Genomic DNA, 27,820 nt, shown 5'->3' with positions numbered 1-27,820 from the left:
CACGAAAAAAATCAGATCTGAGCCACACTGAGCAAAAAAATCAGTCTGGTAATGTGAACGTAGCCTTAATAAATTCACATTTTAAATTATATTTGCACAACTATCTATATATATATTTAAAATAATTTTTACTTTACAAAATAGAAAACTAAAGATGTTTGGCTGACAGTTCCCTTTGCAGTACCTCTACTCTACACAATTACTGGTAATGTTTAATAAAAATGTTAATAATACAATTTTGTTTTACCTTTGCTAAGGTGTTGCTGCTTTGTTTCTAAGTGTATTGGTACAATAGGTGGTGTCTAGGTTGTTGCTAAATGGCTGCTATAGGGATGCTACAGAGTCAATATAGAGTTTTTAGTGTTTAGGTGTTGATAAGGCACCCCAAATGGTTGCCAGGGTATTACTAAATGGGTGTTTCTCTATACGTAGTTGGATTTGTATCCCAGATTGTTGATAACAAGGTGGCTGCTATACTGTTGTTGGTAAGGTACATCTTGATGGTAACTAGGGTGGTTGTTATGGCACTTTAAGTAAAGAAATGTCAGATGTACAGTAATCCTCACCTGTTTGGGACCTGACGTGATCATGGTACCCATCTCACTCTTGGGGAGGGACTTGTACTCGGTCCAGGCGACGCCCTCTTTACGCTCCTCCGTCTCCAGGCCATTCCTAAAAATCACCATAGAAACCATCACCATAGAAACCAGGTTCCAGCACCCAGCAGCCAAGGGTGTTGCTATGTAAAGGCCTTCGCCTTCACGCTGCAACGTGGAATATTTAAGCCACCCAGGAGACTTTTTCTCTTTTCCCGATGATTCAGAGTGCAGGTTATAAGCAATAATTCCTACAAGTTTACAAGTCAAATGTTTTGCATCACTTTGCAACAATACATTTGCAAAACCTAACTATGATAAGATATTATAAACAATAGAGGAAACAAATATACATTTTGTGCAATGGCTCCCAGGTGGCACAACTGTCTAAGCGCTGGCCCTATCATTAGTCATAGTTTTGCAGCAATTTGCCTAAAATTTTCTGAGTGGGCGGGTTTTGGCCCTCCCTCTTCCACCATTAGTTAGCACAATGCTAGCTACCAGGTTGCTGGTGTCTATAAGATGATATAATTGAATAGTAGTGTTCTCCTCCAAGCATGTTGTAGTGCAAAAATAATATATATGGTTGTTTGGCTTCACATGTCTAAGAGAATGAGAATACCTGCTTTCACACCAGCAATAAACATGATTACAGCACCAAACTATACCTACAATTAACAATTAGCCTTTTCTCCCCCCCAGAAGTGGGGTAATTATGTTTTTTGTAACAGTTTGTACCAGATTTTCTTTGCAAATCTCTCTAGATTGTATCCCGTCAGGTTTTTGATAGTCTAAATGGTTTAAAGAGATTCTGAAATGCAATTTAATCAGATTTTGTGCCAACGTCCAGATGCTCTCGCAGCTCAAACCGGAAATATGTTGCATCAGAAATGTAAAAAACAATGACCTCATGAAGTCATAAAATAAGGAAAGTGAGGAGGTCATGCATATAAAAAAAAGCCGAGAAAATGTGCATGTGCGCTCCAGAGAGGGGGTGCTTTTCCTGGCGGGGGTGCTAAAGCCCATCAGAGAAGTTGGCAGGGCTCTGGTCGGTGTAATGGCTTAATGAACCAGAGCCAGGTAACCTGCTTTAAAGAGGAAGATCAAAGGCCCAATGATACGAGTAGCATCACCTACAGTGTCTGTCCGTAATCCAGTAGGAACCTCACTAGTAGAGCGTAAGCGTGTGTGTGTGTGTGCAGCATGTCTAAGCCTCTGCTGGCAAACTTAAGGGAATCTGAAGAACCTGAACACACCTGAACTTCCAGATCACCACTACACCCTTACGTTGGCCAAAATATATTTCTTAACTCCGACGCTGTTGACAACATGACTTTTAAATAAATTGGTGTCATTATTTTTTATATTTTCTCTTATTTCTGGCCAAATATATTTACTCATGTTGCATCCATTCACTATATTTCATTAGATTCTTAGTGATATGATCTTGATATAAAGTCAAGTGAAGGAAAGTGTATTTGGTTCCTATATATGAACTTATTTCCAAAGCAGAAATGAGCCTTTCAGACTATCGGCGTTCTCTCTCCAGAAGTTTTATCAGGAGCCTCCTGGGAAGCTTTTCCAAGAAGTTGTTTCCACATCAACTAGTTCTGAACAGCCATCAAGGCCTCAGTAAGATGTGGCTCTTCATGTCTGCTGGAAAAGCGTTCCCAGGCGGCTCCTCGCGAAGCTGCTGGAGAGAGCGGAGAGAGAGACACTATAGAATATAAATTAAATTCAGATTTATAAACGTTTTATTATTTGACTTGTCTTATTTCTTCACTTTTGTTATGGATAAACATTACGAAGCAAATTCACATTATAATCTGATTCATACAAATACACTTACCACCTAGCAACAGCTGAGCAACCAACACAGATACCACAGCAACACCTTAGCAACCACCAAGGACACCACAGCAGAAACATAGCAACCACCCAGCAACCATTTAACAACAGCATAGCAACCACCAAGGATACCATACCATACCAACCACCGGGCAACACCGGAAGGACAGCGACACTGAAGAAGAAAAGTTTAGATTTATTAGCGTTTCTCTTATTTGAGTTTTGTCTCATTTCTTCACTATTATTTTTGTGGTTGCGCATTCTAAAGCAAATTCACATTATGATTACACTGATTTATACAAATACATTACCAACTAGCAACACCTTAGCAACATCTCAGCAAACACCTAGAAACACCTTCAAAACAATGTAGCAACCACCAAGGATACAAGGCAGCACCTTGGAAACAACATAGCAATCAACACAGATACCATAACAACACCTTTGCAACCATCATAGTAACTCCTTTGCAACCACCTAACAAACACTTTAAACATCAGCAATCAACACAGACACTATAACAACACCTTTGCAACCATCATAGTCCGCAACTCCTTGTGACCAGCAATCATCAGCAATCAACACAGATACAATAGCAAAACCTTAGCAATTACCACGAACACCATAGCAACACCATAGCATCAACTCTGCAACCACCAAAGCAACACTTTTGCAACTACCTAAAAATCACTTTAAACAATATGGCAACCAACAAAGACACCGTAGCAACATCTTAGAACCACCTAGCAACCACTAAACAACACCATAGCAACCACAGGGCAACACCTGATCATCTTAGACCTGCTGGTGTGCTGGTGCACACAGTTTATGATCACCCTGAAATCTGTAGACTTTTTGATAAATATTTGTTGAATATGTGTTTGAGTGGGCATAAGGCCCGATTAATATTTTTACAGCTTTAAAACACGTTGCACCAAAAAAACAAACAAACAAACAAACAAACAAACAGTTCACTTGCAGTATATTTATCTGTTTATATTTATCTTCCACGAGCATCCAGTGATCTATACGCCCGAGCTCTTCTTCTCCCACTGAGAGAGAGATATTACTCCCTCGCTTTAACTTACAATCTGCTCAGTGTTCACTCGTCAATCATGCAACTATGTTTTGAATTAAAAAATATATATATATATTTTGTAGGGCTGTCAATATTAAAGCGTTAACGCACTCACGTCTTTCTGTCTCTCTTTCTCTCTCTTTCTTCTCTCTCTCTTAATTCAATTTATCATGCATTTGACACCACTAATATACAGTAATTACATTTCTAACATTCATTATTTTATTTTTACATTTAAATATCCACTATAAATATTTGTGTCTGACGAAAAACAAATGCTATTAATTGGAGTTAATCACAGTTAATCACATAATTTGGTGTGATTAATCGGATTAAATGTTTTAATCGATTGACTCCACTAATATTTTTAAGTGTTTGGCACATAAAACCACACAAATGTATAAACTGTAGGATACTGAATAACTGAATATGGGATTTTCTGTCCTTCTGTGAGTAGATGTGTGTCAAAACGTTTGACAGTGTACGTGTGTGTACGTGTGTGTGTGTGTGTGTGTGTGTGTGTGTGTGTTCAGTATGGAGGTTGTACCTGTCATCCCGGCTGGCAGCCTGCTGGCCCACTGCTTTGTGCTGAGAAGCCGGACTCTGCTTGGCTGAGCTTGTGCCTGACGGAGGACCGCTGTGCTCTGAAAAATAAATAGGATGGTCAGTAAAGTGCACACACACACACACACACACATATATATATATATATATATATATATATATCTTAAAGAGGCTCTAAAATGTCTCTAAACCCCCTGATTTTAGATTAAATTTGAAAAATTTGAACAAACGCTAAAAGAAATGGGAGGTGTAGTTGCGAAGAATGGGCTCTGCGTGATGTATGGGTTTAGAGGCAGGACAGGAGGGAGAGAGCTGATTGGTTGAGCTGCAGCAGCACCAGTAGTGTGCCTCTGATAGCAGTGAGACTCAGATGGTTGGACTTTGTCAGCAGGGGCCAGTATTATTGATTATTAATTGATCTGCATATTGTTATATTATTCTGCGTACCAAAGTACACAGACACATATGCCTGTGACGATAAGATTTTTTTGTGGACGATATATTGTCCCAGAAATTATTGCGATACACAATATTTTTAATTTTAAATCTATTAAATCCCACTGATATAATGCTAACAGAATAGCATTAATAGCCAGTATACACATTTAAAGACAACACAGTTTGAATTAATAATTTATTATAATTAGTTTGGGAATTATAATACTTAATTAAACTACTTTAGTCCACACTATTATTAAAGCACAACTGGCTAAAATCCTATTCACTGTTATATATGTGAACAAACATACAAATAAACGAACACAATAGACGATATCACGATTATCAAAAATTATTGAGATCATGTTCATTTATTGTGGGATAAATCGATATTGCAATTATTGTGACATGCCTAGGGACACATCTTCCACACCTATAGCACAGCTGAACCTGAGAGGGCGCTGCAGAGGCGGAAATTACTGCAATAAAAATGTTTAAGAAAAAGGAAATTGTTATATAATTTTAATAGGGTTTTTAGTGTCTTTTTACACCTAAACTTCATAGAAACAGAAACAAAAAATATCAATAGTCATGCAGCACAGCCTGAGCTGATGCTAATCTAGCATGCTATTAACTGCAAATCAACGGAGAAGACTACATTTCCCAGACTTCCCAGCTCACTCACCTTCCTCAGGCAGCACAGTGAGCGTGACAGTGTTTCCGGCCTGTTTGATGAGCTGCACTATGTCGTTGTGGGACAGATCCACGATGGACTGACCATTCACTGCTGAGATGCGGTCGCCCACCTTGAGCTTCCCACAGCGGTCAGTGGGACTGCCCTCTATGATCCGTCCGATTTTGTGTGGGATTACTGCAGAACGAGAGAGAAAGAGAGAGAGTCATTTTAATATTACATTTTAATATAAAAACAGCAAGACTTACTCTATCTAAACAATTGCAATGTGCTCAGCCTGTCAAAAATGCAAAAATCAGTGAATAATCCAGCTCAGAAAAACAGCCCGCCAAACATGCAGAGGCTGGCTGTTAGCATTGCGGCTAAGCTTGGCCGTTAGCATCATGGCTAACTCCCTAGTCTACTACCCTAGTCTTCATAATGCCACAAAGTTCTAAATAAAATATAAACATGATGAAAGTATAAACATAGCAATGATCACTAAAGATTTATATGATTTCTATCAGTGAGTAATCCAGCTTAGAAAAACAGATTTCTGGAAATGAATGGCCTGTTTAATCCCTTATTTCTTCAGGGTAATTGTGGGTAATATCACTATAGAGTGAAACTGTAAAGTAGTCGATGACTATTATATTATTGCAACCCTACTAAGCATTATTAATAAATCAGTGAATTAAATTAGTGCTTCAAGAACTGCTATTGGATTTTTTTTTGTTCTGCAAAACACTCTATATTGCAACATCTAAAATACAGAATTTTTTACCATATATCTCAGAAGTCAAATTACACTGTGTAAAAAACAAATGTCTTCCTTTTGAATCAAGCTATTCATAGCATAAAGTGAATGTTTAAATGATTGTGCATCTTGTGATGTAACTTTTGCGCATATTGAGCAGCCCTAAATTAAATTATCAAGCAATTACTATCAATTATCAATAAATAACCAGCCATTATAAGGATTTTAGAGTCAGTTTGACATCTTCTTGAACCTCCGTTAGCCAACCCTGAGTTGTAAGCTGTGCGATGCCACACTGAAATGTCCACACTCCTGCTTTATTCTGGGATAATGACGAGCACATTAAGACCCAGATGGGCTCCCCGTCCCTGCTGTCTTTATTAGTGTAATCTTTATGCCGCTCAGCTCCTCGGAGCCTCAGAGAGCAGCTGAATGATGTGTGTAACCTGGGTCTCCTCCCCTGAGGAACACATTTATTCCTGGATACAGAGCCTGTATTGGGTTATGGACACCATAAGGCTGCAGTAATGCACCTAATGCAACTTTGAACAAGGTCCTGCCTGAATGTGACAGCTGAGCTGCAGAGATGCAGCAAGGAAAAGGGGAAAGAGAGAGAGCAAGAGCACGATATAATTAGAAAGAGAGAGAGAGAGAGTGAGAGAAAGATGGAAGGAACTCACCAAAGGGATACAGGAAGGGACAGATGGAGTAATACAGAAGCGAGTCAGAAATTGAGAAAAGCTACAGAGCTATGAATATTTTTACTAATGTGGCAGGAGATGGAAATATATAAGAAAAAAAAAGGGTTTTTTTTAACAGAATCTCATTTCCAAAGTTTGCTTCCTCTCCCAAACTGTGGTTAATCGGCCAAGACGTGTTCGGGGTCCCAAATAATTTTGAAAAAGTATCTTACCGTATTTTTCAGACTATACAGCACATTAAGCAACACTTATAAGGATGCTACATCGAAGTGAGCAAGGGTGTCGCCATGTTTCCCTTCTAATGGGGAAGCACCTAAGTAAATAAAACTGTAATTCTTAAATAAAAACTAAGAAAACTGTATATTTGGGGGAGTAAAGTGCTTCCGTTTATTTACAGTAAGCTTAGATTTCCAATATTTTGTCTTAAGGGTGAGGTTTCAGTGAAGTTTCTCCAGCATTAAGGCTGGGTGCAGCAGCATTAGCACTAGCATTAGCCGATACCTGCAGCACTAGCGCTAATAAATGCTGCTCAATAGTGTTCTGATAACCCAGGGCGATATCAACTAGCTGTTCATCCCACGTAGTTTGTTTAAACACGGAAAACATGCAGACTACAGTCCGATATAGTCACCACTGAACGGTGAAAGAGCTAGCACTGTGGTTAGCGGCTAATGCTAATGCTGCTGTACCCAGCCTTATAAGGTTCTTTGTTAATTTTTGGGAAAATCAAAGGATTTTAAGTGCGCCTTACAGTCACCCAGCCAGAAAGAACAAGGCCAATTGTGCTCTCTCAGGGCTCCAGCAGCTGATGGCAAGCTGCACAACCAGAATTCGAACTGCAACTGTTCTTAATTTAATCTTTTTTAATCTGCCGTGTGTCTCTCACCTCCAGGTGGCGGTTTGTTCTTTGAGGTGAGGATGACGAAGCCGAAGCCTTCGTTGTCTTTGCGCTGTAGGGTGATGTCGTAGGGCTCGGGCTGGGACGGACTGGGCACCTCGATGTGCGGTGGTTTGGGGGAGCCATTCACCTGGGCAGGAGCGATGTGGGCGGGACCACTGTCCTCTTCCTTTCCATCTGAAAAAAAAAAGAAAAATATATCAATTATATATCAAATATATCAAAAATATTGTCATTTTTTTTTAATTCAACAGTATTTTTTTTTTCTTGTAAGACTCAAGAAAGACAAATCTAGAGAAGTGAGTGAAGGTAAGGCTAAAAGCTAACCAGCAAAAGTTTAACATAGATATAGATTTAATACTATAGGACACAATGAGAGCAGAGTTGTAGGCCAGAAACAGACACTAGAATTGGAATATATATTTTTTTTAATATTCTAAATAAATGAAACAAATAAAAATATCATTTTCAACAAACACTTTAAAGGGCCATTCTTGCAAAATAAAGTAGCAAAAAAATTTTGCAACAGCAACAAATTTTGAGCTACTGGAAACTACTGAGCTCTGAGTTTCCCCTTCTGAAGGCTCCATTGCTCCACCAGCCGCTCGCGTTCAGTAAAACTGAGCCGGATCCTCTTTTAGAGGCTGTACGTGTGACGTAAAAAAAAAAAGATCTGACACCCCAGTTTTAATAATTAATATATTATTATATATTAGGTTTAGCAGGGAAGGTGCTTCCAGCACACTGGTACCATTAAACACAATATTTTATCCATATTCTTCTCCACTCAGAAATACTTTTTAATTCAGTTTAGAAACAAGTCTAAGAGTTACAGAATTATCTTACGAAAGCAAGACTGCATTAATAAAACATTTATTTAAAACACGACGAGGTCTGAGAGAACCGAACAGTTCAGATCCAGCCGGAACAGCATTTATTTGATGATGGTATTTTTCTCAGATACTCTTTTTAATGGGATGAGTTTATGCTAACTGAGCTGAATATGTGACAAGAGTAATTCCAGTCATCTAACTGGTCCAGGCTTTGTGTGCACTTGTGATCAATCCAGTAAACATTCGCTCCTCCACAAAAAAAAAAATATATATATATATATATAAATAAAAGAAACGGCACCTCTGCAATACTGAGTCTGTAGTTTTGTCAACACATGATATTGGCTCTGATGGGAAAGCAGTGAGCTGTAAAATATGATCTGTCGTTTGCTGGTTATTTATTTATGAACCATCTTCACTCCAATCTCACACTAGAGAAGGTGCTTCTGGATCAGGGAACTTCTGCTGGATATATATTTTTATTATGTTTTGTTTCTGGACTGGAAGCATCGCAGTGTTAACTGTAGGGTCATGTGATCAGAGTGGGTGTTAAATGTGTCCAAGTGTTCACTGCTTACTGTCTAATACTCATCTTTACACTATAACAATATATATATATATATATATATATATATATATATATTATATATTATATATTTGACCTTTTTATTTCACAAACCATCCCTAAAAAGTAAAATAAACATAATAAAAAAAAGTGTTACTTGGCCTCGTTGGAGTTGCTGTGGGCGGGGCTAGACAACTTTTTTATTGGCTTGTAAATTTACGTTGCCATGCTCTCACATTTCTGTATATATGTGTATATATTTTTTTTTTTTACAAAAAAAGGGTCACACACTCTAAGATTTGGTTGGACCAATCAATCATTGATGGAATAACCTGGTCTATATTCAGTATATTCAGATTTAGTCAGCTGACCTCATTCTTTTAATGCATAGAAATAAAGCAATAATATTTTAATAAGTGCAAAAATATGCAAAAAATTCACAAATAACTCTAATCCCTTAGTTTTACTGGTGTCACAGCCAAGCCACCAATATCTTTTATATTTGTAGTGTGATGTGTAAGGTGGTGTAGTGTTACCTGTGTAGGTGAGTTTTCTGCGTACGGTCAGCATGACCTGGCCGTTGCGGGCAGCGTTGGTCATCAGCTCCAGCACCTGCTTGTGGGACTTTCCTTTTACAGGAATTCCATCAATACACAGGAGCTCATCACCCGCCCGCAAACGCCCGTCCTTCTCCGCCGCTCCCAGAGGAACGATAGCACCGATATACACCTACAGAGAGAGAGCTTTACTTAGATTTACTGCTGTTTCGCTATTTAAACAATTAAATGATGCCTGCACATTGCAAAGCTCTTTAGATCAATATTATAATAAATCCTCATCACCACCTAGCAACACCACAGCAACCACCTGTGGTGCCATAGCAACCACTCAGCAAATACCTAACAATCATATAAAAAGCACAGAGGATACCAGAACACCTTCTAAACCGCCTTACAGTACCATAGCAACCAATAGACAACTCTATAACACCACCATAAGATCACCATAGTAACAACCTAGTAACAGTATATCAAGGATCCACTTAGTAAAACCAAAGCAACTCCCTGGCATACCACAAGAACCATCTGACACAGCACTAAACTTGTCATACGCCTTCAATTGTATAGTTAAAGCTAACTCTAAGCAACTCTCCAGTGTCTTTAATCATTTTAATTAAAATGTCTTTTCTTTGATTTTCACACACACAAATGTGCTGTTTATAAGTTCACATTTAAGATTGTAAACTACCCTGGACACTATTGGAAGGGCATACCAATACCCTATCAACTCTATGGCACAATAGCACTACCACAGCAACCATCTGGGGTACAATAGCAACAACCCAACAACAACACAGCAAGCATTCCCTTGGAAACACCAACGCAAACACATGGGATACCAAAGCTACCATAAGCAATTTTCCATAACTCAAATTCACATTTAATCTCTCTTCTTTTTCTTTTTTTTACACAAATGTAATGTTGTTAAACTTCCTTGAAAACTGTTCCTTGAAAACTCCCTACTAACCACCTACCAATACATTACCAACCAATAATCAACTTCATAGCACAATAGCATTACCATAGCAACCACCTGAGGTACAACATCCTGGCAAAACAAAGCAAGCATCCACTTATCAACACTAAAGCAAACACTTGGGATATCACAGCTACCACCTAGCAACCAACTGCCATACCCTTAGAACTGTGATAGAATGGTCCAACAGAACTATCCTAAGAAATTCTCCAGTAACCTAATTCACAAAAAATTACAAATCAATTACTTCTTTGTTAAACTTCACGTCTTTAGTGGTGTTCAAGTCAAAGTTTCTCAATTTCCAACTTCTAAAATTACCAACAAGAGAGAAATAATCCATATTAAACCTCATCTTTCTTTAGTTATCAGCATCTTTTATGGCTTAAAATCATTATTGTCTTCTCTGGCTTTGCTCCAAACACACCAGTATTTGCATGAACTGTTCACAGATCAGTGGCTCTAATTATTATTAATGTTATGTAATGAAAGATGAAGGCAGAACTCACAGGTTGATCCGGTCCTTCCCCACCCAGCACTCTGAATCCAAAACCCGACTCCTGGTTCCTCTTGATGAAAACATCCAGCTCTTTTGTGTTGCTCGCTGAGGGTTTAAGAAGACAAGGAGGGGTTAATTTACTTTTCAAATGTCTGGAATAATCTTCAAAAATTAAATAACACACAAACAGGAAGCTGTAGAGAATTATATTTGAGAATAAAGAAAGATACAGCTCTGGAAAAAAATAAGAGTTCACTTAAAAATGATGAGTTTCTTTGATTTTCAATTTGACCAAATTGAAAACCTTTGGAATATAATCAAGAGGAAGATGGATGATCACAAGCCATCAAACCACCAAACTGAACTGCTTGTCCAAAAGCAGTGTGTAAGACTGGTGGAGGAGAACATGATGCCAAGATGCATGAAAAAAAAACTGTGATTAAAAACCAACCAGGGTTATTCCTCCAAATATTGATTTCTGATTTTTTTAATATTTATGAATATGAACTTTAGTTTCTTTGCATTATTTGAGATCCGAAAGCTCTGCATCTTTTTTTTTTTTTGTTATTTCAGCCATTTCTCATCATTTTCTGTAAATAAATGCTCTAAATGACAATATATTTATTTGGAATTTGAGAGAAATGTCTGTAGTTTATAGATTAAAACAACAATATTTATTTTACTCAAATATATACCTATAAATAGCAAAATATATGTGTGAGAGTTGGCTGTAAGTGTAAGTAACTCACGCTTGCTGTCCAGGATGGCTTTGGACTTGAGGTAGAGCTCGGACGGGTCCAGTTTGGGGGAGCTGGAGCGCACCATGTTTGGAGGGAAGGGCAGCGACTGGGGGATGGGCTCAGGCTGACTGGGGCTCTCTGAGCTCACTGTGTTAGTGGAGATCTCATGCTTCTGGGTAATGGGCATGGCTGCGGCACACTAACACACACACACACACACACACACACTTCATGTTCGTGCATCTGAATAAAGACTCCTCTCAGCAGTTCTATCAAAATGCCATCACAGAGCCGCTCTGCATAATAATCTTCCAGCGCCGCTTATCAGGAATGGGCTCTCGGCCGCTTCAATAACGTAATTAAACTGTACTGACTGTGATCAAAGCCCTGCTGTCTCGACATGCTACTGCTTAAATCTGACTGCTCTGCTCTAGGAAATCCACCAACAATACCAAATTAAACTTTAAAGGAAGTGTACAGATACAGCACTAGTATAAAATATATATGTACACACACAGAGTGTTAGTCTTATTTGAGTGCTTATTTCCTTTATTGTTGATGATTATGAAGCTTACAGACAATAAAAACACAAAAATTACTGCCTCAGAAAACTAGAATACTATAGTGTGACAAGTCCTGCTGGAAAATGAAATCTGCATAAAAAAATTGTCAGCAGAGGGAAGCATAAAGTGCATAAAGTGCTGTAAGATGAAATGACATGTCTCCAGACCATCACTGATCATACATTTCATTCTCCTGGTGTTGGATTTCATTTTCCAGCAGGACTTGGCACACTGCCCACACTGCCAAAAGTACCAATTGGTCTTAATATTCATAACACTGATCTTTCACAATAATGGTTTTCAAAATAAAATAAATAAACACTTAAAATAGATTACTCTGTGTGTAATACATATATCTCTATATTATATTTTTGACTGTGACAGGTCATTTAAATGTAAATTAAATTTAGTGGTCAATCCAAGAAAGTACAACCACACTGTTGTCAGATTCCCCCTTTAAGGGGTCTCTCCCACTAGTTACCTACAGTAGCATACAACCAGACTGGAACATGTTCAGCAGTATCAATGCACACCAGCTGTTCGATGTCTTAAACACTAGAACGGATTAAACTACTGACTAACTGACATTAGTCAGTTTAAAATCTTTAAAATCATGGAAATAACACACCAAATCCTCAAACTTTCTGTTTTATTTGACAATATTTAATTAACTTTACTCGTCTATAGTTTATTTAACTGAAGTAAGTTTTATACGGTTATATTTGTAGCTGTTTGAACTACACTTGATCCGATGTTATTTGTTATAAGGTTATTACATTGTTTAACCAAGTCTTCCAAGATGATCCGGACTCCATTTCCCAGAATGCCACTGACAATTCTGATAGTCTCAGTCTCAGTCACCTGAATAATGATTGTTTTCACCTGCTTCTCTGTCTATTCTATTTATACCCTCTCCTTTGTTTCTTCGTTCAGTTCATTGCCAAGTTTTGACGAGCCACCTAGCATTACTAGAAATACATTTGTGTCGCTCTTGTTCGAGTTTAAACGTGTATGACCTTTGCTACTCTACTATTTTTGACTTTGATTTTTTTGCGTAGCCCTTGTTTGCTAAGTTGCTAAGTTGTCTGGTCTTGCATTCTTTGGTATGTAACTTTTTAGCATTTGTCCTAGTCTTGTAATAAAAGCCTCTCTCCCTTTTTTTTATAATCTGAGCATGTGTCTGGCTTCTGTATAATCCTGACAACTTTAGAGCACTAAAAAAATAGTAATAAATTAATATAATGGTATATAGAGTGGATAATTGTATCTTGGGGCCCTCAAATGCCTTGAAATGCATTCAAAACGGCCTTGCTGAGTCCTAGCTAATAGTCTACTATTACTACTAAAGCTTTATCCAGCTTTATCCAGAAACAGCAACACCATCTGCGCCTATTAGCGATGTTTATGTTTACAACACGCTAACCAGAGCCTGTCTAGCATGTCTGACTGGTGCTAAAGGAGCCGGGAGAGCGTCTGAACGCAGAGCCAGTGAATAATGCAGGACCAACCAGCTCAAAACTGCTTCACTGGAACCCTCCGGCCCCAGCCACCCAATCACGGCACGGCCCATTCATTATTCATTACCAGAATCATCATTAAAAACATGCCCTGACATCATCTAAACCCCCCCACATCCCACAAGTGTGCCTGCGTTAATTATCTATGAGTGTAATTAAAAGCATTTAGCTGAACTTACAGGTTTCAGAGACTTCACAGGAGATGTCTGACCTGCAGAGAGAGAGACAGATAGAAGGAGAGAGAGAGGAGGAGCAGAAAGAGAAGGAGGAGTTAAAGAAAAAGAAATCACACGCTTAGGGAAGCAGATTCCATGACGAAAAGCTCAGGAATTAAAGCACAAGTTAAGCATTTATTATATAAGCAGAGTTAAGAACACCCAGAGGGATCGGCAACGCTAACAGATCCAGTTTTTCCAGCTCTACTCCAGAGCTCCTGTATATTAGAGGTGTGTCATATCATATCCTGCACAATAATATCATTATTATTTTGGAAACAATAAAAAAAAGTCCTGAAGGAAGTTTCATTTTTGTTTGTGTTACTTTTTACTATGAAGCTTTAAGTGTACTTAATATTTTGGGATTTAGTTTTAATCATTTTTATGTTACATTATATTAATATTATTATTTATTAAAAAAATCTAACTCTTATTAAGTTACAGTTGTTTTATAAATAGACAAACATTTATAAAGTAGTTTATTTTTGTTTTTACTGAATGTTTTAGGTATAAACGGTATTCAACTTGAAGTTCAACATATATAACAGCTTTCTAGAAACCCAAGGACGCTTTAAAATATACACGTATTACACACAGCCATTAGTACTCAGCACTCATCCACACACCGGTGAGAAGCGGCAGCCAATAGTGCACAGCGTACTCTCAACTGGAAACAACCCCATCCACCTGGAGGAGGACTGCATCCAGCACTACAGCATTTACCCAGTACAGAGTGCTAATTAATATCTGGGCACACAGTCATACTGTACATACATTTATACACACACACACACACACTTACATACACTTACACATATACACCAGATCAGTTTAGAGTACTCAATATAGTGATAGGGAGAGGACTAATGAGTGGGTTCAGTAATTGGTCTTCCAAAATTGGGGAGAAAAAAGGTTAAAATTAAAATGAGAAAGAAAAGGAAGTAATAGCAGTTGTGTGTGTGTATCAAATGAAGCCTGGTGCTGTTTGTTATTCTGCCTGAGTAAAATATGAGCACAGAGCTCCAGCTGGTCAGTAGGAGGCGCTGTACTCCACACTCAGACTTTAACCTATATGATCAGCTGTAGAGGAACAGTGAAGGAGAAATGACATAATTCACACAGAGCAGGACTGAGAGGGGCGGGGAGCTGTGTGTGTGTGTGTGTGTGTGTGTGAAAGGGTACAGCAATGAGAGAGAGAAAGAGAGAGAGAGAGAGGGAGAAATAAAAAGAGAAGTAAAGAGAAAAAAGAAATACACAAAGAAAAAATGGAGATAAATACAGAGAAATAAAAAGAAAGAAAAATGAAGAGAGAGAGAAATAAACACAGAGAAACAGAGAAACAGAGAGTGAGAAATAAAGAGAGAAACAAAGAGAGAAAAAGAAATACATAGAGAAAGAGAGAGAAATACATTAAGAGAAGTAAACAGAAATAAATAAATATATAGAGAAAAAAATACATAAAGAGAAATATAAAGAGAGATAAATAGAGAGAGAAATAAATAGAGATAAAGAAATACATAAAGTGAAAAAGAGAAAGATACGTAAAGAGAGAGAAATAAAGAGAGAAAAAGAAATACATAAAGAGAAACTGAGAGTAATAAACAGAGAAATTAATAGAGAGAAATACATGGAGAGAAATAAAGAGAGAGATAAATAAAGAGAGAAAGAGAGGAAAATATATAGAGAAAGACAGAGAGAAGGATAAAGAGAGATAAATATATATACAGAGAAAAAGATAAATAGAGAAAAATATAGAGAGAGAAATAAAGAGAGAGAATGAAACAGTACAGTAGGAGCAGGACCTGTTTTTGGTTGAATAATGTAATATATGTAAATAGCAGGGGGGGGGGGGGGGGGGAGAATAGGTTTTGTTTGCTGTTCTAATCTGGTCCTGCCAAATGTTTCACTGCTGGAACCGTTTGGGGGGGGGAACAAATTTACACAGCTTTTCACCTTTTTACAGATATATTTTATGTTTATGAGGTTTGTGTCCTTAGTTTCTCTCTTAAACTAAAAAGCTAATGTAGCTAACAAGTACTGAGAACTGTATCACCACCCACTAGAAGAGAATCATGATAAATAAAGACCCTACATTAGTTTAAACTCCTCTAAAGTGTCTCGAAACTTGCTGGACAGGTAATCAATGAAACTGAAACACCTGAAATCATTTTAGTGTGGGATTTTAGGATTCATGTCTAAATTGGAGCAGCCTGGTGTTCAATCTTCATTAATTGCACATTGCACCAGTAAGAGCGTGAAGAGTGTGAAGGTTCAATTAGCAGGGTAAGAGCACAGTTCTGCTCTAAATATTACAATGCACACTATAACATTATGGGTGACAAACCAGAGTTCAAAAGAGGACAAATTGTTGGTGCACGTCTTGCTGCTGGAGCATCTGTGACCAAGACAGCAAGTCTTTGTGATGCATAAAGAGCCACGGTATCCAGGGTAATGTCAGCATTAACCACCAAGAAGAACCAACCACATCCAACAGGATTAACTGTGGACGCTGTAAGAGGAAGCTGTCTGAAAGGGATGTTCTGGTGCTAACCCGGATTGCATCCAAAAAACATAAAACCAGAAAAGCAGAATTCAATGTGCACCTCAACTCTCCTGTTTCCACCAGAACTGTCCGTCACCACAATCAATTATTGTGCTCTAAAACCAGGTGTTTCAGTTTCATTGTCCAACCCCTGTAGCTCTAAAACTAAAGCAAAACTAAAGATGAAAATCCATAGCAACACCTGGGATGAGATTAAAACTGTGGAAAGCTGATTTTTCACCAATCCAATCCTGTGATAAACTAGCACTCCTGCTCTAAAGCGTGGCGCTAAAGCACAATCGGGCTGAAATTGAACAAGGCGACGGAGGGGATTGTAGCAGCTTCCTGCAGAAAATAAACCTCCAGCTATAAAGAGGTGGAGTGAAGAAGAGAGAGCTGAGCCTGAAAAACCAGCTCTGCATAAAGCAAGGGAACCACATTACGGAGGAACATCAAACTCTTTATGCACACCTACTGCTTATTTTTCATTTCAGCACGGCTTCAAAAAGCAGAGCGAGGATGTGCAGATGAAGCTCTGCTGCTGCTGCACTCTAATGGGTCTCAGGTAATCCTTTATCAGACATTAAACAGCCCAGAAACAAAACAGCCACGCTTTTCCATCACAAAACTTGGCTCTGAGCTCGGCTAATCTGCTGCACATCCACGCTTGGATTTTGGGTTTTAGGTTTTTAGTGGGAATTAGAAACAAGCAGGATTTATAATAATAATACAGTGGAAGCTAAATGAATATACGCTAGAAAATACAGATATATTTAAACATTTTTTAAAAAACAATTAAGCGTATTTGTGAGCGATACAAAGATATCAGACCAGATATAATAACTCAACTAGAAAAGTGCATCTGAGGAAAAAAACAAATGCTTTCATGTAGAATGTCGCTATGTTTTATGAAGGTGGTTGCTACAGGATTGCTAAAATGTTGTTGTTAGTTGGTTGCTATGGTGTTTTTCCAGGTGGTTGCTATGGTGTTGCCATGGCATAGCTGATGGTTGCTAAGAAAGACTAAATAATGAGTATTTAGTTATAACTTCCCCTCTATAACTTCCTTTGTTATCAACCTCTGCTATCAGAGGCACACTGCTGCTGCAGTACGAACTACTCCTGACATTTTTTTTTTCAGCTTTTTTCATGTTTGAATTGTGGAGTCAGCTAAAATCAGGGGGTTTAGTTACCCATTTAATATAACATAAGTTTATATAGCAAATTATATAAATTATTTATAGAGTTATAAAATAGTTCTTACATGTTTATAGGTGGTTGCTAATTGGTTGCTATGGTAATATGTCAATTATACACATCCTGCAGGTCAAACTTTCCAGCTTTCTGGGTTTACTTTACCCAAAAAGAGACTGGATTTGTTCTCGACATCAGATAAATGACATCACTGTTTTTTTTATACGTTTTCTAGATTAAAAGCTTTAGTTTGACTTTTGTCTGTGTCAGAAAAGAAGCAGGAGATTTTGATTTTGATGTCATTTTAATTTAAAAACTGACAAAAAGGAAAACTTTAATCCAACAAATATATTGAGTTCCTTAATTAAGTCATTACTACAGAAAGAGGCTATTAGGTTTGACATTTTTTAATTTGTCAGTGATGAGAAGCACATAAACACTGCATTAATACAGTATAATGCTAAAACACAGGACTGCGATGAGGTGAATCAGTGTTAATAAGTGTTAATAATATCTAATGCAGCTTTCCATCAGCTGCCGGAGCCCTGAGAGAGAACAATTGGTTTTGCTCTCTCTGGATGGGTACAGTAGATGGCACTTTTTCTCCTCATCACTTCTAGGGTGATGGGGATCAGCAAAAGGCTGCATCTGTGAGCTGATGTATCAGAACCGAGACGCTACTCTGTAGTCTGACTTCACATGTGCTGGAGGAGGCTTGAATGAGCAGCTGAATGGGTGTAACAATATGCCTAGCTATATTTGGGGAGAAAATAGGAAAAATCAACAAATGCTAAGGCTAATGTTACTATACTAGCCCTGTACAGCTTGTATCTTTCAGCTGGAAAACATGGGCAGTTTATGAAAAGTTAGCAACTAAGTAAACTGATATAAAGTGTCATAATTGATGTAATTTATACATTTATGAAGAGCAGAGTGTAAAAATGAACTTAAACCTGCCGTTTATCAGCTTTTCAGAGAGGTACGTTTTGATAATTCGTGAAATAATCACATAATGCTTAATAATTATCACTAAAATAACTTTTGGTGTAGTTTCAGAACATGAAGGAGAACCCTAACGCTCTCTCTCTCTCTCTCTCTCTCTCTTTCTTGCACAGAAAGTGAGAAAATCGAGGGTCACTGTTCACTGCTCAGCGGGGTCAGTCTCCGGTTCCTCGTCTGAACCGGGTCTGAAATTGCTTTAAGTACGTGAGACCCATTCTGAAGCGTGTGCTCCGAGACCCCACGAAGACATGAATTCACGGAGCTTAACAGCAGCCATTAAAACCGGCCATTTAATGCATAATATTAGAGCTATTTTCAGCATAATTAGGGATAAGGAGAGACTAGATATAACTTGGAGTGTGTTTCGTCCGTTTCACCATTACCATTGTGATTAATATAATTGCACCATTGCCCTGGAAACGAGCTGAAAAGAGGCCTGTGTGTTTTTTCCTAGTCTGTGTTGTTCTCTCCACTCGTTTAAGCTGGATTTGTGTTCTGTGCTTCTCTGCAGTCTGAGTGTCTTTCGTTTTCCTCTCGTTCCTCTTACTTAACGCTCTCACACTCCTACGAATCTCTCCAACACACACTTACACACACACACACACACACATACACACACTCTCTTTCCTGTCACTTGCAGCACAGCTGTTTGTTCTTACCTTTCTCTCTTACGTGTCCCTCTCACTTCTCTGTCTCTCACCACTATCGTCACTATCTCTCTCTCTCTCTCACTCTTCCACTGGTGCAAAAACACTAGAGCTTAGATCAGGCCTAAAATATCCAGCCCGACCCGACTTGACCCGCTCCATAAACTGTAACTATGACCCAAAGCCTGATTTAAACCCCACATTTTTTTGTAAGTAGAGCATTAAATCTGAGCTTTTCAAAAGACTCCTTTCAGGCTGTTTGGATGAGCAAAATCATAGCAAAATTAACATTACAACATTGAAGAAGCATAGACCAATTATATAAGACGAATGTTTATTATCCCTTAAAATGCCTTGTCCTGTATACAGGCTACAGGTGTAGGTTATGCAAAACCATTTTTTCTGCAGTAAAATAACTTATTTACACTCTGAAAATTTAAGGGATTTGAAATCTGTTCACTTTCTCTCTACTCCACTTAATAATAATAATTCCAGATCAGTAAATCTGAATTCAGGAATCAACCCAAATTCTGCAAGTTTGAAAATAGACAAACGTAACGAAACTAAAGGTTTGGAGGAGATGAACTGTTTGATTTGTTTTCAGGAAAATATTGATTTTAAAATGAGTTCAGGAAAGAGTCAATTTTATGATTTTATTCATTATATTTAAGCACTTATTTACTTAAATAGTTTTTATTACAATTTTTATTCTATTACAATTATGCTTTTCAGTAATGTTTCTTATCAAACATGAAAGCTTTTTATGTAATTCTGAAATAGATAAAAGATAAATCTGATAGAATTCTTTATTATGTGTTATGTATTTATTATGTATTTTTTATGCAATAATAAAATTGTATTTTTTTATTTTGTTGCAGTAGTGTATTCTTGAAATATATTTTTTTTATTTCAGTGTTTTGTCATATCGCCAAGAATATCGTTATCGTGAAAATACCATTAAATATCGTGATATTATTTTAAGGCCATATCGCCCACCTCTAGTTCTAAGTAGTTTTTTAGTTTTTTTATGTTTTTATTTTATTTGCACATTTATACATGTAATTTCTTAGGGACTGAAATGGCACAAATTTGGCAGAATATGGCTTTGGCTTATAAAATATAATATTAAGTACTTTTTTCTGTGTTTTAAACAGTTGCTTAACATTTTGATTATATAAAAAATAATATAAAAATAATAGACTTCCCCCCCTTACCTCCTCTCAGCACAAGCACATTGACCTCCGCACCGACAGGTAGATCTTTGAGGATATCCACCACCTGGGCGTGGCTCAGCGTCTGGACGTTCTGTCGGTTGATCTCTTTGATGACGTCGCCCTTCAGCAGACCACGACACCACTGCGCATCCAGGATCATCTTCACCTTCTGGCCCAGAGGACAGTCCGCGATGGCGAAGCCGAAGCCCCCGGGCCCCTTCACCAGCGGCACGCTCACCAGCTCCGGCTGCAGCAGGGTGGACTCGGCCGGGGCGTCGGCCGGGTAGCGCCCGTTGACGGGGTACAGCGGGTCCTGCGGTGAAGCCGCAAGCTCGGGAGCTCTGGGCTGGACGTCCTGCAGCTGCGGGGGCTGAACAGCATCACCTGTCCCATCATCGCTGGTCCCGGCGTCCTCCGGCAGCGGGTACCCGCGGCACAGCACCATGTCCACGTACTGATTAATGGAGATGGACTGGAACATCTGCACCACGTCTGCGTGAGTCTTCCCCAGAACACACGTGCCGTTAATGTCCACTATCACGTCTCCTGTAGGAGAGAAGATTTTGCTATTTATAGAATTATGCTTAAGTAAAATGAACATTTTCATTGTCATTTAGAGCATTTATTTGCAGAAAATGAGACATTTTTTAAAGTTTTAAGAGTTCAGAAATCAATATTTGGTGAAATAATCCTGGTTTTTAATCACAGTTTTCATGCATCTTGGCATCATGTTCTCCTCCACCAGTCTTACACACTGCTTTTGGATAACTTTATGCTGCTTTACTCCTGGTGCAAAAATTCAAGCAGTTCAGTTTGGTGGTTTGATGGTTTGTGATCATCCGTCTTCCTCTTGATTATATTCCAGAGGTTTTTAATTTGGTAAAATTAAAGAAACTCATCATTTTTAGATGCTCTCTTATTTTTTGAACACGTTTTAAAGACAACACAAAATGACGCACTGTCTGATACCAATCTTTAAATGTAAACTAATAATAAAAGATATATACTGTATTTTTAAAAATGGATGTTCACATACTGGATACTTGTGCATACCCAGGACATCCTGGACAGTTGTACAGATGTTTCTAAGCAGTAGTAATATATATATATATATATATAATCTACACTCTGCACTCTTTTTTGTAACTTCCCACAGTACAGCTCTGACACTGGGTAGGATGTAATTTGAGGAAAACTGGTGAGGCACAAGCTTCTGCTCTCTCCTGCCTCCAGAGAATACACTGATATAAAGAGAGTATACGGCAGAAAAGAGAGCTGCTCTGCTCCCTCAGAAAATCTCTGCTTCAGTGGGGAGTCTGAGCTCACCACACTTCAGCTGCTCTGTATAATGAGCCTCTCTCTGTAGGAATGCACAGAGGGAGGCTGGGAGTTTTTTTTTTTACACGTCTCACTCCGTTTTAGCCAAATCAGCTGCGTTTTGCCTGCTTTTACTCGCTGCATGTTCTATATGCCGAGCTGGTGGAGTGGTCAGTGTCAAGTATTCTATTTATTCTATTGTTTTAGAACAATAGTGAAGATATTAAAACCATAAAACAACAAATACAGGGCTATTCATGCTCACCACACCTTTAAACAAGCAATAACATTAATAGATTAATACAATAAACAGTGTATTTACAGAGATACTACCTGCCCTGCATATTTAACTGTTTTTCCAAGTTCTTCTAAAGCCATGTTGTCACATACTGGTTCATCAGGTCTATATAGGACTTGTCTGCTTGGGTGTGTAAAGTATGTTAACATTGTTTTTATAAATATATATAATTATTGACATTATTTTATAAAATGTGCATTAAAAGTCATGAACTTATTCTCTTAATTAATCATAGGTGTGGTTAATTTTGGGTGTGACGTGAAATAAACCAATCAGTGTGCCAATTTCCTAACTTTGGTGTGTTCGTATCTTAACAGTGCAGCGCTTTTGTGCATCTCAGCAGAGAATATGGAGCTGTGTGTTCACTCTGTTCAGCTCATTTAAGGGAACAGTAATGTTATTTTATTTTTTATTCTGTTTATTGTTGAGTTAAAAGTCGAGTTTGTGCTCTGCAGTGTGTTTAACGAGTGAGCGTGTACACAGCATGCTGGAAACACCTATAGGAATGGACTTCCAACTGTTGACTGTGGTCAGGGTTTTAATCAGTCAGTGGAGCACTTGTGTTTCCACCCCAAAGTACTGTAGAAACACGCCAGATATTTACCTGAACACACCTCACACATTAGTGTAGATTTTTTTTCCTAAACTAAGATAAGATAGCAAAGAGCATTGCGACGCACCTTACGCAGGGTTTTCGATAGGGTCCTTCAGCTCTTATGTTTAATAAATCAACATATACATATTTATTTACATATTGCACAAATAAGCAGCGTTTAAATTCCACCTGTTTCCCCCTATTTAGGTCTATATATGCTATATCAAAAACATTTGGGGAATGGAAAAAGTGATGACCCAACCATCCTCTGAGTAAAAGCACATCACTGCACAGCTCAACACGCTTGCAGGAGAACATTACTGCATTACTGTTGATGCTAAATGCTTAAACACCACACAGCTTGTGTCAAAATAATTGATTGTACTTTACACTTACAAATAAATCATAATTATTATTTGTACTGTAATAAGACAGCATATTATACTGTCTGATACTGATATAAAGCAGTGTCTTTATGCTTTAATATGCTGAAATTAAACCAGCTGGTGCTGCACAGCTACGCGTGGGTATCTGCTAACAGAACGCAGTTACGACGTACACACAGTCCTGGTGTCACTTCCTTCCTCGTTATTAATAATGCCACACGGCTCTGCTCCTGTGCTTACTAGATACAATGCATCCAGCGCTATTTTAGCATCAAATTTACATTTTAGTTGAATTATTTCAATTAGATGCACGGCCTGAAGTCTCCTGGGGAAGGAAGTGCAGAGGCATTCATTTCCTGCCTTTGTAATGGAGGGCGGTGAGCGTGTGCGCTCTGTAATTATCGCTCAATGCAGCTCTGTGGTAATGCCAGTTCCCCTGGCGCACACACACACACACACACACACACACTGACACACACCAATTGTGATTTATATTAGCACTGTCCGCATGATGCTGCAGATAACAGCAGGTCACTGAATGAGGTTTAGGCATCCAAGCAGCGCCGTCAAAATTAATGAAGGGATGAAGAAAGTTCAGGCCACAGGAGAGCAGCTTTCAACCAATCATGAAGGGTTACACCTGTATTGTATGTGTGTAAGTTGTGAGGTGTTATCTTGTGTGAGTGAGGTTGATCACATTCACATTCACATTCAGTGCAGGTATGTGCAGAGTTCTTCAGCATCTGAGATACACAATACTAGTCCTGTATCTCATGATATCTGTATGATAAGTTATGTCACTTGTTATCGTATCATATTTCATCATAATTAGCATGTTAGCATGTGTGCTAGTTTGGAGCTATCATATTAGTTCATATATTATATATACCAAATTACAAATTGTTCCAAATTATTATGCAAGTGGTATTTTTCTCGAGTTTTCCAAATAATCATGAGATAATATCAAAGATGTTTTTGGTTAAAATAGCTTTTGATTTGAGGAAATGTGACCAAATTGATGATGATAATTTGCAGATCTTTAAAACCTATTAAATGTTTGGAAACTCTGTCGTGTATAATAATGTGTTTTTTATTTTTTAAACTCATTGGGAGGTTTGTGCAACAAAATTGGATTCATAGTTAACAAGTCATGACTTTTTTTTGTTATGAAATTTTACAGACTATCATTTGCACTGACCATTTAAGAATAAAATCTGAGTAAAAACATTTTTTTTTTTTTTTTTACGGCATTTTGCATAATAAAGGAAAAGGGGCACACACTTTTTTTTTTTACAAAGGACTAGATTGATTTGGATATTTTTTGTCCCTTAATAAATAAAATCATCATTTAAAAAGAGCTTTTTATATTTACTCAGGTTTTATTTGTTTTATATTAAAGTTTGTTTGATAATCTGAAAAAATTAAGTATGATTATGATTTAAAAAATGCAAAAACAGGCCACTTTTTAACCATAATTTTTTTAAAAGTGTCACTATTTTCTGATGTATGAACCAACACAATAGAACCAAATATTACATTATTTAAAACTTACAAAAATATGTTTTTTTTTTTTTTTGTAAATTTAATATTTTCAAAAAATGCAAAAAAAGTTACCATTTCCGACAGTGAGGATTAGTGAGGATAAACACTGCAGTATTTAAGAGTAAATGGCCTGAAGGAAAGACAGAATATCTCTCTTTGCGTTGCTCAGTGGTCAAGGCTGTGCTATAAAAAGAGACAATGAAGATGAGCTGGAGACTGACGTTGTCTATTGAACACATTTTTCTGAGCTGGAGTTTATTCAGTGTGACGATGTGTGAGGGATGAGGGGTGAGGGGTGACGTGTGTATGAGGAATCAGACCCACCGGAGGAGATCTTGTTGTCCTGTGCGGCCGGGCCGTCCCGCAGCACGTTCTTCACCTGCAGGAACTCATCCGGACGATCCCCGCCGATGATGGTGAAGCCAAAGCCCTGGGGGCTCTTCCTCAGGGCGGTGCGCAGTATCGCCCCCTGAAGCTGGGACGGGTCCCGCGTGAAGCCCCTCACTCCAGCCTCTTCTGTCAGAGAGAAGCAGATGTATAGAAGCTATATTAACATATTACAGTGGAGAGAGCAGTGGGTGGTAAGTATCGTGACCGGCAGCATCTGGCTAAAATCATCCATGTGAACAGAAAAGCAATGATGAGTTTCTTTGATTTTACCAAATTAAAAACCTCTGGAATATAATCAAGAGGAAGATGGATGATCACAAACCATCAAACCACCAAACTGAACTGCTTGAATTTTTGCACCAGGAGTAAAGCAGCATAAAGTTATCCAAAAGCAGTGTGTAAGACTGGTGGAGGAGAACATGATGCCAAGATGCATGAAAAAAAAAACTGTGATTAAAAAACAGGGTTATTCCACCAACTGGAAATGTAGCAGCATAAATATAAACTATAAAATATAGGTAAATGATATAGATACATAATGTACATCTGCATTAATATTCATACATCTAAGGTAGTAGCATGAATACCTATAAATAAAGTGACTAGTGAAATTAGAAATTTTGTTTCATATGTAAAAGCAAATAACTAGTACTCGGTTTGGCATATGGCTCAGAGTTCAACAGTCTAATGGCTTGGGGGAAAAAACTGTTACATAACCTGGTGGGTCCTGCACTCCTGTATCTTTTTACAGAATATGAAATTGTTTTCTTTGCATTATTTGAGGTCTGAAAGCTCTTTTCTTGCATCTTTTCTTATTTCTTATTTCAGCCATTCCTCGTTTTCTGTAAATAAATGCTCTAAAGAGCATAAAAAATGAGAATATTTCTATTTGGAATTTGGGAGAAATGTCTGTAGTTTATAGACTAAAACAACAATGTTCATTTTACTCAGTTTACTTATAACAACTACATTTAATAATTTTAAATTAAAAGAAAAATAAATAAAAATAAAGATAAAAATCATAATAATAAAATAATAATAAAACATGAGGTTTATTTGATAAGAAATTAAGATTAGAAAGTGAGTAATATAAAAAAATATAAATCTCTCAGTGATTGAGGGGAAGAGTGGTTGTGTTATAAACATCAGAGCAGATTATATTTATATATTCAGGCCCATTCATTACTCAACACATCATTTACTACATACATGGGCCTAATCGCTCTCTTAATTAATAAGTAATAAATAAATACTCTAACAACCCTCACTAATGACAGTCGGCTCTGAGGAGAGTTTCTTAAATCAGTGCTGGAGCGGCGGGTCGATGTAGCAGCTAGCTGCTTGTTAGCTGCATAATTACTCAATTCCACCAAGACCAATTTATGATAGGCTGTGATATATTGCTCTGCTACACAGTGTGCATAAAAATATCTGCATGACATACAGTGGGTTCCCTAAACGTTCTGTATCCCATCTGAGATTCATCATGTTTATGACCTAAAAAATGATCGGAACCAGTGGTTTCCAAACTGTGGTGCAGCTAAAAAATATCAAAAAGTTATTTATGTCTCGTCGGACAGTTCTGGTGGAAACAGGAGAGTTGAGGTACACATTGAATTCTGCGTGATTTGATCAGCCCTGGTTTTATGTTTTTTGGATACAATCCGGGTTAGCACCCGAACATCCCTTTCAGACAGCTTCCTCTTACAGCGTCCACAGTTAATCCTGTTGGATGTGGTTGGTCCTTCTTGGTGGTATGCTGACGTTACCCTGGATACCGTGGCTCTTGATGCATCACAAAGACTTGCTGTCTTGGTCACAGATGCTCCAGCAGCAAGACGTGCACCAACAATTTGTCCTCTTTTGAACTCTGGTATGTCTCCCATAATGTTGTGTGCATTGCAATATTTTGAGCAGAACTGTGCTCTTACCCTGCTAATTGAACCTTCACACTCTGCTCTTACTGGTGCACACTAAAATGACAGGTGTTTTAGTTTCATTGTCTAACCCTGTATATATTATATAAACTATACATGTATTTATTTTGATACCCTGACTACAATAAGTGTTTTTTATGGCAGATGCTCCAAAAAATTGAAACTCTGTATCCACCAATATGCTCTGCAGATGGTGACCATTTACTACATAGCTATAAAACGATGCAGCGTTCAACAGAAACACACTTCCACACGCTGTTAATTCCAGGCTGGATGCCATTAAAAATAGAAGGTTCAGGTTTGAAAGGGATAACCAGCAGCTCTGGCTAATCGGCAGAGTGCCGGAGAGCACGCGTCACTCAGCAGCTGGAAATAAACTCATTTCTCATTCTAGCAGTTCAACAACAGCCCCGCATCAGCATGCAGAGCCTAAACGAGTCTATTCTCCAGCACTCGCAGAGCCAAGCAGGAAAAACGGAACGGAATGAGGAAGAATAATGGAGGGAAATGAAATATTAATCATTACATATTAGTATCTGATATCGTTCCACGATTCTCCAAGCGTGCATCCCATTTCCTGAGGGAAAGATTGCTCATTTATGACTTCTATCTTGGGCGACCGGCACTGTGTGTGGTGAACAGAGTGAAATCACAAGAGCATACACACTCTCATACTCACACACGACATTTGAAAAATTTTATATTGCAAATGCTTTGTTTTCTACGACATATATATCG

General features: G+C 38.0%; 1 protein-coding gene and 1 long non-coding RNA gene across 3 annotated transcripts in view; one reads left to right on the top strand and one right to left on the bottom strand.

Moving 5' to 3' along the window:
• LOC111194083 (uncharacterized) overlaps nt 1-7,671 on the top strand; it is a 21,013-nt gene extending 13,342 nt beyond the window's left edge. The window contains exons 3-4 of the long non-coding RNA XR_007423748.1: nt 4,056-4,185; nt 7,548-7,671. This is a non-coding gene — a long non-coding RNA (uncharacterized LOC111194083). The remainder of the gene's footprint in view (nt 1-4,055; nt 4,186-7,547) is intronic.
• magi3a (membrane associated guanylate kinase, WW and PDZ domain containing 3a) overlaps nt 1-27,820 on the bottom strand; it is a 200,525-nt gene that overhangs the window by 10,415 nt on the left and 162,290 nt on the right. For both annotated transcript variants that reach the window (XM_022677132.2, XM_022677131.2), the window contains exons 9-18: nt 25,080-25,271; nt 20,618-21,163; nt 13,983-14,014; nt 11,733-11,922; nt 10,994-11,088; nt 9,488-9,680; nt 7,542-7,730; nt 5,210-5,395; nt 4,070-4,166; nt 567-672 (exon numbers count right to left, since the gene is read on the bottom strand). In XM_022677132.2, coding sequence (XP_022532853.2) covers nt 567-672; nt 4,070-4,166; nt 5,210-5,395; nt 7,542-7,730; nt 9,488-9,680; nt 10,994-11,088; nt 11,733-11,922; nt 13,983-14,014; nt 20,618-21,163; nt 25,080-25,271 — 1,826 coding nt within the window. The remainder of the gene's footprint in view (nt 1-566; nt 673-4,069; nt 4,167-5,209; nt 5,396-7,541; nt 7,731-9,487; nt 9,681-10,993; nt 11,089-11,732; nt 11,923-13,982; nt 14,015-20,617; nt 21,164-25,079; nt 25,272-27,820) is intronic.

The sequence above is a fragment of the Astyanax mexicanus genome, chromosome 13 (assembly GCF_023375975.1).
Source record: "Astyanax mexicanus isolate ESR-SI-001 chromosome 13, AstMex3_surface, whole genome shotgun sequence".
Classification (NCBI taxonomy): domain Eukaryota; kingdom Metazoa; phylum Chordata; class Actinopteri; order Characiformes; family Acestrorhamphidae; genus Astyanax; species Astyanax mexicanus.
The sequence above is the reverse complement of the archived record's forward strand: the minus strand, read 5'-3'. Positions and strand labels throughout refer to the sequence as shown.